Consider the following 15114-nt stretch of genomic DNA (forward strand, 5'->3'; position numbering starts at 1 on the left):
CTTTGAGGAAGACAGGTTTAAAACTCTTTGGGCATATCTAGCTATAGTCATCATCTGATCACCTGGTCTCTGGTCCTGAGGCAAGTGTCACCTCTGCTTACTGCCATGTCCCCAAATTTTTCTGATGCTGGGAAGCTGGCAGGGATCTATGCCTCATAACAAAGCTAGAAGGTCTGCTCTCCAGCCCCTGGCATGGCAGGCAGAGGCAGTGAAGAGGTGAGCAGCTCCTGGTGGTACATGGCTCCCTGGGTGTTGTAGCAATCTCTTGAGTTCATTGAAGTGATTTGCCAGAAGGCTTCAGCAGTGTAGAGAAAGCAAATCGAGCTGGAAGCCGGTAAGTGGGGCAGAGGAGAAAAAAGGAGCAGAAGAACATAAACTGTGTGAACTCTCCACAGAGCAGCAGGTCAGTGTTTAAGGACAAAGAGTACCAAAACCATGTCTGTTTGCTTAAGTCGTGCCTTTTCGAAACTTTAGCTGAGGCCAAAGATCTGGGTGAACATAAGGCTTCAGAAAGCAGATCGTAACAACAGACATAAGTCTCACTGCTTCTACCAGGTCAGGCAAGTGGCAGAGTGATCCACCTGCTGGACTAGCAGTTGCTGCTGTCTGGGGACGCCGACCTTGCGGTAGCAGCAACATGTCCTCTTAACCTTTCCTTGAGGTAATGATGTGGGAGGCTGGCAACACCCTTCAGCTGCAAGCTGAGGAGAAAATTGTTAGGAGCTATCAAATCCAGTAGCCAGACAGAGGCAAGGCTGCTGCAGGTCCACGTTCCCTGCTGCAGCGAGCAGCGAGGCTGAGCAGTTCTGTCCCACGGGCACACAGGACATGTACACACACGGCCGGCTGCACAGATTGGCATGGACAGAAAACACAACTCTTGCAAAATGCAGGCAGTGCCATGGCCTCATCCTGTTTCTCCTTCTGGCTGATCAGGATGAAAGTGCTTTAGTGGAAAATATATATACATATATGTAGCATGGGCCCCTCCAGCAGCTGCTCTTAGACACTTGGTCTGTCCAGACCTGGACACCCAGATCTCCCCAGGTGCTGGCACCTGGTCATGTGAGACCCTGAGACCCACAGGCCTGCTCCAGATGCTGCTGCTCAGACACACTACAGGTCTCCCTACTGGCCTTGGACTCTCAGCCTACCTAGTAGCTGGCCCTTGGATCCTCTGGCCTCCAGCTGTCTCAGGCAAAGACACGAACATGCAAAGGAGTCTCTCCGTTGACCTCCAGACACCACAGTCTCTTCCATAGCTGGTTTTGGGTTCCTGGTCTCTCCGGCATCCAGCTCTCAAGCCCTCTGGTCACTCCTCTATCGGGCCCAGACTTACTGGTGCTGGCTCCCAGGACTCTTACCCCACTCACCAGCTAGTCTGGCTCCATGTTTGCTAGCCATGATGATTTCTCCAGTTGCTGACACTTGGACCTCTGTGCACACAGAGCAGAGAGCCCCTCACTCAGGAAAATAGTTAGAAATGGAGTTTGATAACAAGACAGGATAGGCTGCGGTGACCAGGCACAGGGCATGGCCAGAAAAAGTATACTGATGGATAAGCTGTTTATACATAATCGATCACTTTTATCCCCCTTTCTTGTATTTTGTTCCTCATGCTTATTGCTTCCAAACCACCTTATCCCTCACTGTCCCTACCTCTGGTCCTTCCTCTAAACAACTTCTAGCAAGTCCTGCAAAGTCCTCAAGTGCTCTTCCTTTGCATTCCACAATGAATTTCACATCCCTTAAGGCATTAACCCTCCCTCAGTCTGTAAGGTGACCCAGAGAGCGTCTCTCATCAAAACTCCTCTTGATGATGGGTTTCCCACCAGGACGGTGGGCTGAGCATCCTCCTGTGATGGGCCTGGAAGTAGCCAGGTCAAGGCACTCTTCTTCTTCTGACTAGGATATTTGGGTTTGGTTGCCTGTCATCAGTCCTCTGTGTTTCTTTTATGTTGGCGGACCTTTATGGAGACGGACCTTTGCTGATCTGACTTCTCTCCAATGGTGCCTGGGCAGCAGCAATGTCAGGGTGCTCAGTTTCCCTCACTGGGTTATTGGGCTTTCGTTTTCTGTCATTGTGGGGTTGATTCTTTAATTGTAAAACCTAACAGAAATAACACAAATCCAGGCTCACTTCTGGTAAATCAGTCACAAAACCGAGTTTTGATAGCAAAAAAAAAATATATCTAGATAAAAGAACTTGCAGAACTCTACTTTTGTAGGAGGGCTGCACATCCACAACTGTCCTTGCACTTAAGGGGAGGTGAAGCTAATTAAAATTGCTCAGGGTTATTACCAGCAAAATTGCATGGAAACACTGTATTTATTATTTAGCAAGTTTTATACTCTAAACTTTGCTGCATAACCTCGTCGTTATAAATCATAGTACATTCGAAGAGCAGCTAAAAGGGCTTGGGTTTTGCCATATGCTCATTTCTTATTTGTTTAATTCTTGACTCATTAAGCTATTTTTGTTTCACACTCCTAAATTAAAAATGAATTGGCCCAAGGATGTCAGTTTGAAGTTAATGATTAAAAAAAACAACAATAAGAGAGTAAGGAAAATGTATATAGGCAGGACAATGAAAGCTATTGATAAAAATCTTGGCATGCTGCATGATGATACAGGGAGTCATAACTACTTGCTGGAGTTGTTCACCCCACATTTCTGCTTTACCAAAAATAGCTTCAGCTTATAAAAAATGTATGAGCCCAGAACATCCTGTCAAAAATTCCTTACATGATAGCTCAAAATAATATTTATGTAATATTTTTATCAGATTATGAATATGGGTTACATTAACTCTGCACATAGGACTTCAATGCTCTGAATTTCATAGCAGGGAGATTTAATTCTGCAGTATAAAATCAATGTGCTCATACTTATGCAACTTGTCAATACGTCCAGACAACAGATTCTGATATAAAGCTTCGGCTGGAAAAAATGTGGAAACTTATTCAGCATTTCCATATAATTTTCTGATCTTCTAAAACTGCTTTTAATATAAACATCTATACATGTGTTTTCCCCCTTCTCCAGACTTTGTTTTGTTTTGCAGTAAACCCTCACCCGCTTTATGGCTTTCCATCTGGGAAACCATATGAAATAACCATGGTTCAATACTGAATCATCTTCTCCTTCTGCAAGTAATGCTTTCTGCCCAGTGACTGGTTTGACCAGCATAACAACTGGGGAGGGAGGAGCAAGAAAGTGGTGGAAAACTCACTGTTACCTTTACTTTTGTTTGTTTTATTTCGGTTTTGTTTGTTTGTTTTTACTATTTTTGAGATGTTGCTCACGTTTATCTAAAAACTAAGTAAAATTGTTTTCTTCGAAGGAGAAAGAAGGGGGAAAGCATTCTTTCTTCTTCATGTATTGCTTAGCGGTCTCTTTTTTTTTTTTAGATTTTGTTTTCCAGATACTTGCCTGTGTTAACAGTGTTGATTAAAAAATGATCATCATAATGTAACAGTCTGCTCTCCCTTACAGACAAGATGAACTTGTTTCGGTAGAGTAAACCTAAGATGAATTTACAGTGGCATAAATACTAGAAATAACGGTAAGTGCTGAGACAGGAGCAGGAAAATACTTCTCATTGTCAGCCTTTTTCATGATGGTTTCAGGGAACGCTGGATTGTTCAGTTTATGTAGCTTGTAGGATATAGACTTATTTGCACAGAAAATACCTTGCGACTCACATGAGCCAGTGAAGCCCACATTCTCTTCCTCTCTGGTGGTAATGCTGGGGGATGGGAGAAGAGCAGCAGACAGATGCTTTTTTCAGGCAACTGAATGACTTAAGATGAAACAAATTTCATTTTTAATTTGTTGCATTACACCCCATGAAATTTTTGCGGGCTTTCGTGCCCACCTTTCCTGTGCTGTTCTGGGCCTTAAAGGTCAACAGCCCAGTAAGTCCCAACAAGTGGAGTCATCACTCAGTAAATGAAGGTATCGTAGCCCACCACTAGCAACAGCAACACCAATGTACTGGTGTACGTCTTTAATAGGGGTTTTGCTCTTGGGCTTCATGCCATTTCACCTGCAAAAGAAGGGCTCTGTCAGTAGTCTAGCAAACTAATAGGTGGCCAGATGAGCTTGGCAGGTATGTGGAGCAGTTTGGGCCACCAAAGAAACCCAAAGAGATGAAAGGGAATAGTCAAATGCAGAGGAGATTTCTTAGAGTTTGAAGCCAGAAACTCTCATGAACAGGATTGAAGAAAAATAAGGAGGATGCTAGGTAGGGCAAGAAGGAATAATGTAATTTATGGATAGCCGAATGACTGCCTGACAGGTGCAAAAGCAAGTTAGCAGATTGTGGGATGTTCTTATGCAGAAAGGTCTGTCTCCAGGGAAGTGCAGCTCTGCCCACAGCGATTGCACTGGGAGCAGTGCCAGAAGGAAGGTATATGTGACAGAGAACTGTCATCAGAAAAGAGGCATCCACGATGTGCTAAGCCAGCGATCTGTGTATTAAACATAAAGAAAACTAAAAGCAGCATGTTGCTTGATGTATCACAAACATCAAAATAAATCTTTGCCAATTAAGAAAATACATCCCTGAAAAGCATACGATAGGCTGTTCTACCCTTCTTATGGGATAATGCTGTCTTACGGGGTCATACAAGCTACTGAAAGGAAATTTCTGTTTTAGATGCAAGAACAGTCTTAGACCACCTCAGTTTACATGGTACAGCTTACAACACCGCATGTGACTGCAGAAATATGCAGATGTATCCCAAAGAGTGGAGGAAGTTCCACAGTGAATAAAATCTCTCCAGCCAAGGGTGTCTGTCCACTCAGCATAAGGAGTCTGAGGGTAAAATCATATTCAACATTTCACCATGCCAGCTATGTCAGGTAACAAGAGAACAGCTTCATGTGGTGTAGCAGAGGAATCTTGTGATGGGATTGAAATGAGGCAGTGGAATCTGAAAGAACTGCTTTTTAAATGGTAAGCTGTTGACTGGGATTAATGAAGCTAGAAGATGGCCTAAAGTTTTGGGTTGAGGAATGCTGATGATCCCTTTATGTAATGAGCGTTCTACCCCAGGGAAAGGGTGATGCTTTCCAAAGGGCCGCTTCAAGACCTTTGGAGGAAATAGTATCTCTGTAAATCTCTTTCCTTTTGTTATGGTGTTAAACGCATGACTTCCACAATACGCATGAAGTTTGTAGTGTAAGTAAAAAAAAAGAAAGCAGCCCTACCTTTTTTCACTCCACCTTAGTTTTTCATATGTAAGTATAAAGAGTATGCTGTAAACACTGTTCCCCGATAGGAGTAGAAAAACAAGATGAAGACACCTTATTTGCATCACTAGGGTAGTGCTAGTAATGTAGTCATAATGAAGGTAGTATAACATCTCTTTAGAACACAGCGAAAGAACTGAATAAAAGTAAAAGGAAAGCATTATTCCAAAAGAGAGAGAAATTAATGAGAAATGTCTTTTCATAATTTTGAATACACCCCATTAAATTAATTTGAACAAGGTTGTCTAGATTCTGATATGTTCGTAAATGTTTTTGTGCATGGCAAGCTGAGCTAGGTCCTGAAAGAAAGAAAATTGCCTTCCTAGACTCTTTCTGTATATGCAGCCAGAGCAGCAGGGTATTCATCAAAGCCATAAGCAAAGTGCATAACTAGAGATTTAATTCTTGAAACTGCGTTTGGCTACAAAACTTTCAAAACCATGTGGAGAAGGCCTTTATGTAGAGTGTCTTACTGTAGCTTTAGAGTATGATGAACTAAATTAATTCAGGGAATTTATTACTGCTTGCAGTTTGCCTGTGACGAGATCTTGGTCTGCATTTTCTTTTTGGAGCTTGGATTTTAATCTATGTTAATATTCACATCAACAGGGTAAGTTAATGAGGCCTGAGCTCATTTTATTATCTTTTATCTGACTGAAGCTCTAAGCTTCTACCGGCACAGCCTTGGGTATGCACTCTGCATGCTGGATTAGGAGAAGCAGTTTATACTCAAACATTTGCACTGCACAGACGTGAGCGCTCTGTGGTTGTTGTTCTCCATATGGGAAAGTTCATTTTGTTTCTGTCTTGCTGGAAAACAAACAAACAATAAATCACCAACATGACGGTAAAAAAAAAAAAAAGGCGGAAAGTAAGGGGTATGAAAAAAATAATGCAACCATAACCGGGAGGTCTGAAACAGAGCTGGGTGTGCAGTTTTTCTTTGTAGAAGACAATGAGTGGTTGATGATTGCTGACGTACACTGTGAAAAAATAGCTTTTTAAAAATGGGGCTGTATTAAAATAGGCACTTTTTTATAAATTCTTGGAATTATTTTTGTCACATTTGGGACTTCTGAAGTGAGTGCTTGCTCCTAATGATTTCTCAAGTAAGGACTGACAGCCTTTTCAGAAGGATTTGAACATACCAGGTGTTCCAGCATTGGCAACAACTACATAAAGAACAGCGGACATGGCACGCAGAGTTCAGCTCGTAAAGGAGCTGAAAATAAAATAAAAATAATAATAAAAAAGAGACGTGTGCAACAGTGCAGCCTCTCAGCATGTTGCATTGCAGGGCCTGTTCAGCTGTCACAAGTCGCGGTTGCTGGGCCTGCCTCTGAGGGCACAAGGCAGAGTTGAGCAGGTGCAGGAGGATGAAAGAGAGGTTTCACCTTCTCGGTATATTTAAAAAAGACTCAGCCAGGAGAGTTTTTAGAGCTTGGAAGCAGTAATGAGTCTTGCTGCCCAGGGATCAGTTCAGAATAAAGCACAGAGAAAACTTCCTGTTGAACTGATGGACATCCCGTGCGGCTGCTCCCATCCTGTGACAAAACAAGTATCATAGAAATATCATAGAATGGCCTAAGCTGGAAGAGACCTTAGAGATCATTTTAATCCAGCCTCCCTGCCACTAGGGACGCCACCTCTTGACTAGATCAGGCAACACATGGGGACTGAACGGGAATCGAACCTGCGTACCTTGGCGATGTTAGCGCCACGCTCAACCGACTGAGCTAACCAGCCCCCTAAATAACCCCATGCTCAGTGGGGCGAGGGCGCCTTTGGATTCACCAGCTCTCCACTCCTAACACTTAAATGCTGTGCCAAAGACCAGTTAAATGTAATATCTTTATATGTCTTCCCACCCTCGTTACAATTTGGGTTGTCCCTAATAGGAGTGTTTTTTTTCTCAAATGACAGTACCATAAAGAGCATGATGGGATGGGAGGAGCGGCAAGCTAACATAAAGCCAGAAAAGGTCTACAGAGAATTTGCACGTGCTAGTCTGAATTTCATGGTTAACTCATTCTCCTTCAAAAACTCACAAGCCATTTTATTTTGGAGATGAGGGCAGCTTTAATTAGCAGGGAGCAAACAGGCCCCAGCAGGTGAAGGGATGTCAGGTTTGATCCCAGGCTGTGCAACCTGAATCAGCTGCTCAAGGAGAACTGAGAGCTGACTTTGTCCTCTCAGTGAAACCTGGGATACATTTACTTGCTTTTATTCTATTTGTATCAGTGAAATACCTCTCAAAGTTTTGAATGGTAGCAAGTACTGTTCTGATTTGTTTACACAGATTATGCTGGAACAACTCATGTTTTTTCCACTTTGCCGAGCTTCACTTTCATGATAAACTGCCTATTTAAGCTCAAATGTCAGTTAATTCTTCGTTAAATAAATTCTTGGATTTTAAAACAAAACAGTAAGTATAGAATATTAGCTGAGGGGAAGAGAGAAAAGCCTAGAGAATCCTCAAAGAACAGAGATGCTTATTAGAGAGATATTCCTCACTACAACAAGAGTATGACAGATTTTCAACTGTACTTTCAGCTTGGAGACTCCATTATGTCAAAGGAAGAGGCTTCTGAAAACAATAAAATACATATATGGAGGGAGATTACTGAAATATGCCCTCTCCCTATACTCTGACAGAAGACAATCCAGTTAAAAAAAGTGTTTCACTGTGTGTGGGAACTGGTTTCTCTAACATTTTCATAAAAATCTGTAATTTGAAGACTTCCTGCTCCTGCAGCCCTCCAGTAATAATGAAAGCCTGGAATCAACCTAGGCTATTGGAGTAGTGAATTGAATTTCAAACTCTGAGCCTACTACAAGCTGAGGCCAAAATCTGGAGGACAGTTGCTCCCATTTTAGTTACTAGCAACGCTGAGGCAGTTAGTGATGGTGTTGGCTTAGTTTCTGACAATTTTAACAGCTTCATTTGTACAGCTAGTTTTGTGGGATGACAGTGACTATCTTTTGTTAAGGGTCCTTGTATCTGATGCTGACATTGATGTGTCTTCCTCAGCAGTGATTGCAGCTGAGTCCTTTGTTCATTTGCATCTTTCTGACTCTCTAACCATCTTCTCGTATGTGTTTTTTCCTCCCTTTCTTTCCCCTTAGCCCCGTTACTTTGCTCAAATAGTGTCTTCCAGCGACCTAAGTATGAGCCAGCTAGCTTATTTGGTAAAGATGCGAAGTACCTTCCTTCTGTATAACAGATGTCTCTGTCCTTCTCTCTGCTGGGAGGGGTCCTTGGTATTTGGAAATATTGAACTACCTTTGGAGAAGGCAGAGTAGAAGCCCCTTGGGTAACAGTGCAGCAAAGCAGTTTATGAGAACAAAGCCATGCACGTGTTTCCTGATCACTCTTTCACAGCTTTTCATTTCTGCGTCCTGCTCCTTTTTCCGTAGGTCTGGACAAGCAGGGGACGTTCAGCTGCGCAGCCTCAGAGTTTTGCACTGTGTGGCGGAGTGGGCTGGGGCCAAGGAGAATTAATTCTGAGCTGGGGATGGCTTGTGTGTGTCTGTCCTTAGAATGGGTTTTGCTTTTAGATGCTTGACAAATTCCCAAAGCAGGAGGTAACACGGAGGTACCAGGGAGGTACCGTGGAGGCCCATGGAAGTGGCGGAGTCACTGTCCCTGGAGGTGTTTAAGGGGAGGCTGGATGTGGCACTTAGTGCCATGATCTAGCTGATGTGATGGTGTTGAGTCAGACGCTGGACTTAACGATTTCAGAGGTCTTTTCCAGCCTCAAAAATTCTGATTCTGGCCCTCATAATATTTTCCAGGCCATTAATGCTGGGCTGCTTATGCTTGCTCAGTGTCCTGCCAGTGCTCTCTGCGACACACATACTGTTTTCCAGTCAAACTGACTTGCCAGAATGGATGGCTTCATGTCTCTGGGGAGATTTGCTACCAGTGGCAGCTCCCCTGCTCAAGCAGGCATCCCACACTGCTGGCCGGAATGGGAGATGTGGCCCCTGAAGTGGTTACAGCTGAAGGTTGTAAATGTAGTTGATGCTTTTCTGGGTTTAAGTTGCACCCAGCTCCTGCTGGATAACCTCTCATTAGGAGATACGGTCCTCATTTCTAATCAGTCTGTCTTTGCCAGTTCATGAAGATGTCTGTCCTTTCTCCTGAAGCTCAAGGTCATCTGAGCTCCTTTCTGCTTCTCTTCTGCCAGTAAGCCAGCTCATTGCTGCTTGTACCTACAGCCGGCACTCCCACGGTTTGCAAAGCTGGTAAGAGAGGTCTGTGGCAGCACTGACAGGATGGTACTGCTACCCAGGGCTGCCCTTGCCAGTAGCCTGACACGGGCTCCAACCATCTCCTCCTCACTGCTTCCAGTGCAGCCCTAGACACTCCATTGCTCCTCTGCAATGTTGTTCAGTGTGTAGTAGCAATCACAGCAGTGCACAGGCAGAATCCTGATCAGCTCAAGAAGCAGAGTGCTCTTGAAAATGCACTCGTGAATAATATTCATGCATATCAAAGTAATGGCCATAAGTACGATTCACCATCTCAAGAGATGTGGAAAAAGCAGTCAGTAACTGAGTACCGAACTCAGATAAAAATCATGATGTTTAAGCCACTGTAATAAACCTGTCAGTCTCCTCAGGCAGCGAGAAGAAAAGCCCTACTAAACAAGTCAGCGACATGGAAAGTCAGTCCACTGAGCAGGCAGACTGGTCCATCCTTTGGGCTGTGGTCTGAGAGCACAGTAAATCCCTGCTGATATCCAAAGGGTGCTATGCAAGTGCTGGGACAGGTCTCGCTGGGCTGCCTTCCAGTGGCTAAGCAAGCTTGAGCAGAAAGTGACAGAAACGCTAATCCACTCTGAGGGAGAGCAGGCACGCTGTACTGGGATTTGTAATGAACAGACAAGTTCTGAAAAGGTCAGGCAGGATTTTGTTATAAACCTTTAAGAAAAGTGTTATATCTTTTAAAATAAAGAGAAAACTGAAAAAAAATCCCTCTTGCTCTTCCCTTACTATCCTCGATTTTATTAAATACTTGAAAATGCTGCAACATTAGCAATCTTCCATGAATTCAATAGCAATTTTATGATTTTTATAGGAATTGTATTTGCTGTGACTGTGGAAACTCAACAGTTCAGGTAAACTTGCTCCCCTCACATCTCCTTCATATTTTAAACTCGATTTCTTAAAGCAGTATTTTGCTTTAATCTGGTTTCCTATTATTCTTCAGTAACTCAAAGTTGTTCACATCCTCCCACAATTTCTGGCTGAATATACGTTTCACATTAAAGCAGTTCTAGACTTTTTTTTCTTTTGTTTCTTGAATGAACTTTGATGTATCTGTTTGAGTTCCTCCTGCCATCTGTATTTTGACTGAGATCCAGGATCTGTGCTGTTCACTCCTCACTGCTATGTTCTCTTTTGCAAGTCTTCAGTGGATGCCTAAGCTGCATCAAAAAATCTACAGAAAGCACATTTGTGGTGATTCTGAATTCCCTCATCTTGGCCTTTACGACATTTTGTGGTGGCCTGAGGATGCTCCTGTTAAAAAGCAAAACAATCAAAAATGTTCTTTCCTCTAGCTGGCTCCTTGCACTACATCCCCACCTTCCTCCTGTTCTGCCGTGTGGAAGAACCTGGTTTAGGACACAAAGCCCACCACATGTGTGAAACTGGGGAGAGAGGTTCAATGTTTGCCTTTGTGAAACCATTGGTGATTATTCTCAGCAATTTCTAATTTGCTGAAGAAGAGATTTACTACAAAGCTAGAAGACTGGCTCAACTTCAATAATTTATGTGAAACAGTGATACCTTTTCTCTTCTCCTAAATTTACACTCACTGTGGTGCAAGGAAGAATAGTTCATGTATTGAGTGTGGCTTTGATGTAAATGTTCAGCATGTGTCTGATTATTCTCCCATTTAAAAAAAAAATGCTTAGATTTCACCCATGAGTACTGCAGTTGTATTCAGCGCAGAAGCTCATCTATCTATTTTCTCTATATGCAAATCCTTCAACTACTAGGATGTGTATTTTGACTTTTATTACAATGTGGCATTGCAATAGGATTCTTCCTTCTCCAGGGAAGCCTTTACATATATGTATATTTTTTTATATATATATACACAGATACATATTAAAAATGGTTTTGGTGTGTAGGAAGAGGGCACTAAGTCCAAAAAGCTAGGTTTTATATATTTTATTCATAAAAACAAATTTGCAACAATTTATTAAAAATTGATCTCATGCAGTATAAGGTTATACAAGAAATTCTTCATTTACATTTTATTCTGGCAGTTCCAGTCTAGTTTAAAGCATTTGTGCACTAACATCATTGGAAAATGCCATTGGGGCACAGCCTCTTCATAAATTTACAGTACATTTTTGCTGCAGTATAAAAGAACAGAAACATTAAATAGCTATATTCACTTGGTTGGTCTTGTTATCTGCAGTAAAGTAAAAAAAATGTTATGGGAGAAACTACGGTATCATTGAGACGAAGAATGTACTGCATGGTTTAAACCTAATAAACGTCACACAGTCAGTATTCACGAAGTTACAGACACACACACACACACACTCACCTCCAATGGTCCGATACTTCTGATTTTTTTTTTTCCTGCTAAGTTGGAATAATATTTCTACAGAGATCTTTGTGTATACATTATATACAATATTGTAATTTTCTCTTTTTAAAAATTAACATTCCTTTTAAAATAAAACAGGCCCTGATGATATTAATAAAGCAAGAAAATACTCTCAACACACATTGAGTGACAACGTCAGTGTTTAGTGCTTAAACAGAGTAATGAGTTCTATTTTATCTGTGTTTATACTTACATGTTTTTGTTCTAAAAGCTACAGATATTTCCATAACCTCTCTTACTGTATGTGCCAAGTGAAATATTTTGTGATGCTCCTGATTGTAAGATTCAGATACATATTCATATTGGTTTTGGCCACTATGAGGTGTGTTTTATTTTTAATGGAGATTTATGCTAGCTTGTCAAAGCTGTGGTTAAGTCCCTCAGCTAACGAAACTCTTCAGCTGTGCTTCAAGTCATTGCTGATTTGTAAACCTTTGTAGGACTGTCATTCCAAAGGTTTGGGTTGAAGTGCACAGGCATTGGTCAAAGAAAACTGAGAGCCCAGTGAGTGCTTCAGGTGTTTTTTCCTCACCTCTCCTCTAAGCAAAGAGCCCTGGCAGTGAGATGCCACATTTCCAGTCCCTTGGATAAAGAAGCTGCATGTGTGTCTCACCTGTGCCTGAGGGTTTGGCTCCAGAGCTGCTCCAGATGGTAAGCCACTGTCCTTCCTCCTAATTACTTAGGTTCAGGGGATGGAGCTAAAGTATAAAAACCGCTGTTTATTTTTTTTTTCACAGTCCTTTTAGGATTCAGATAAAATATTCTATTGGTAAATTTGATTTGTCCTTTCTATTATCCACTGCAACTGTCACGCACACAGGTACAAAGCAAACATAGTGTAAATTCACATCTATGTGCTCTGCAGGCTTTGCCTGCAGCAGCAAAGTGCTGTGCCCTAACCCCTCCCCCCAAGTCCACTAAATTAATTTTATTGTAATTATGTGTGACATAATTCAAACAAACTATGAAAAGACAACCCATCCTGTGACATTAAGACTTTACGACCCATCTGTCCTCAGCTCCCTGAGTTATCAGCCCTAGGACTTTTCCAGACAGTTTAGTAATGTTACAGTTGGTGGTGCTTATTCCGAAATAGGTGCAGAAACCTTGGTAAAATGAAGCTGCAGATGGTAAGCAGTCACTATCATCATCCCTGGAGAAGGGTGAAGTGCTCTGCCTCCAACTAGCAGCTTTCTAGCTGGTGACAACTCGGAGCTGGGGCTTCAGCCTCTGCTTGGGTTCCGCGTACAGCTGCAAGTCAGAGGTGACCCTGCTCACAGCGCTGCAGAGTCTCAATGACACCTGAGGAATTGTTTCTCATAATCCTCCTTTCCTACCGAACATCGTCCCTGAAATGAAAACAAGCAAGACTAACCAGTGCAGAATGTTTCCAGCAATTTAACACAACTCCTGTAAAATCGAGTTTATCTATTCCAATAAATATGGTACAACTCAACCATTGTATTTTCCTTACATGGATACAGTATAGAATTGCATGTTCTCAGTAGCCACACAAAGCTTAGGGACATTTGAGTGGGTTTTTTTTTGTTTTGTTTTTCCTAGTGTCTTTTTTGCAAGATCCGTATTTCCCAGCCTCCTTGTTGCCAGTAGAAATTTGGGAAGAAACGTTTTTCAGTGACTTCTACATGAAGAAATAAAAACTCCATGAATAAGGCTACAGATCAAACTCCTTGTGTCCTTGTGTCCTTCTCCTTTGCCTTCCCACACGAGTTACATGGGCGCTCCTGTGACGGCGGCCTCAGTGGCAGCTCCTCTGCGGTAAGAGCCGATGTTGCATGTTTGTAGCAGAGTTCTAGGTCAGATGTTTTAGTCCAGTCATTGAGTACTTAAAAGCAGTTCAGGAAGCACTGATCTCCCTTTCCTACAGCCCCGACACCATTACTCGGAAGGAAGGCGGCACATGTCTGTGCCGAGGACTGGCACTGGGGCTTACGCAGGGACTGGCACAGCTCGCGTCAACTCCTCCTATGGATGGCAAGTAGGCATGGTGAAGAATGGGCAGCTGCAAAGACAGCCGGCGCTGTATGCTGTGAGAGAGAAAGAGGAGTGTTAGCCAAGAGGAAAACATAATACGTTATGCACTTGACACGTCTGCAGGCTGCTGCTGCAGGGATGTTTGCTGTGCCTGCCGCTGTGACAGAGAAGGATAATGCCAAGAGCACGGCGCTCGCCGCTGCTGAGCTCTGCCACCATGATGTCATTTCCCCTTGGCGAATTTTTCTGACAGGCTAGGCATGACAAAGGAATCTAAGGGCCTGTTCTCAGCGTCCCACAACCTTCTGAAATTCCCAGGCACTTTCAGAGTAATTGTTAGGCTGCTGATACTGGAAAAAATTAAGTGTGCAGACGGTTTAGCAACCCCTCAGCCCCTTGCAAAGTGATCTATTGCGTGCAGAGCCCTGGCTAACTGCATGGACATGCGTGAGGTCACAGGCTGACTTTTAAGCCATGCATCACTGGGCACAAGGACATTACAAGTAAGGGTGGCATTTCTGCAACTCCAGCTAAGGCAAACACAGGTGCACAGAGGGAGGGAATTCAGACTGATGGCTTTTTCTGAGTAGTTCCTCTTTGCAGTTTAGGTCTGTGCTTTTGAGGTGATGAATGCTGCCGAGTTCCCACAGTCAGTGCTGTGGGACCGAGGAGCTGGCTCTCTAAAACAGTCTAACTACCTCCTTCATCAAAATTCAGCATTTACCCAACATCCTGTACACAATTTTCCACATAGATTGACATCATCACAAGTGGTGGGGCTTTGTTTTGGTTTGCTTGTTTGTTTTTTAAAGGGACACTAAACCATGCTTATAGATAATCCAATGAACTCCTGTCTGTGGAGAGGACAGTGCCATGGGACATGGGTTCTCCTACTCCTATACTGTGGATATACTGCCACCTTACACAAAAATCAAAATTCAGTTGAGGTTTTCAGTGTTTACAGTGTTATCTATACCAGGATTGCTTCTGTACTTGGAGACATTCACTTGAAACATGGAGGGGCTTTTTAAAGAGAAGAGAGGTGCCAAAGTGACAGAGCTGAACTGACGACCAGCTTTTTGATTCCAGAAGAGAAATGTCCATACAAAGCATTGTGTCAGTACAATAGAGTTTTAAACTTCTATTTTCCTTTTATCTGATATAATGACTGTGCATAGACAGGCCTTTGTAAGAAGTGTATGCTTGAAAGCTTGCCTTTGGATAGCTTTTC

At 42.7% G+C, this 15114-nt stretch overlaps 1 protein-coding gene across 1 annotated transcript in view; it reads right to left on the reverse strand.

The window, feature by feature from the left end:
* Window positions 1-13201: 13201 nt before the first annotated feature.
* Window positions 13202-15114, reverse strand: part of LOC104278152 (gamma-aminobutyric acid type B receptor subunit 2-like) — a 73481-nt gene continuing 71568 nt past the window's right edge. The window contains exon 7 of the mRNA XM_009875051.1: window positions 13202-13936. Coding sequence (XP_009873353.1) covers window positions 13771-13936 — 166 coding nt within the window. The 3' untranslated portion in view covers window positions 13202-13770. The remainder of the gene's footprint in view (window positions 13937-15114) is intronic.

Source organism: Apaloderma vittatum, unplaced genomic scaffold (assembly GCF_000703405.1).
Source record: "Apaloderma vittatum isolate BGI_N311 unplaced genomic scaffold, ASM70340v1 scaffold3368, whole genome shotgun sequence".
Taxonomy (NCBI): Eukaryota; Metazoa; Chordata; class Aves; order Trogoniformes; family Trogonidae; genus Apaloderma; species Apaloderma vittatum.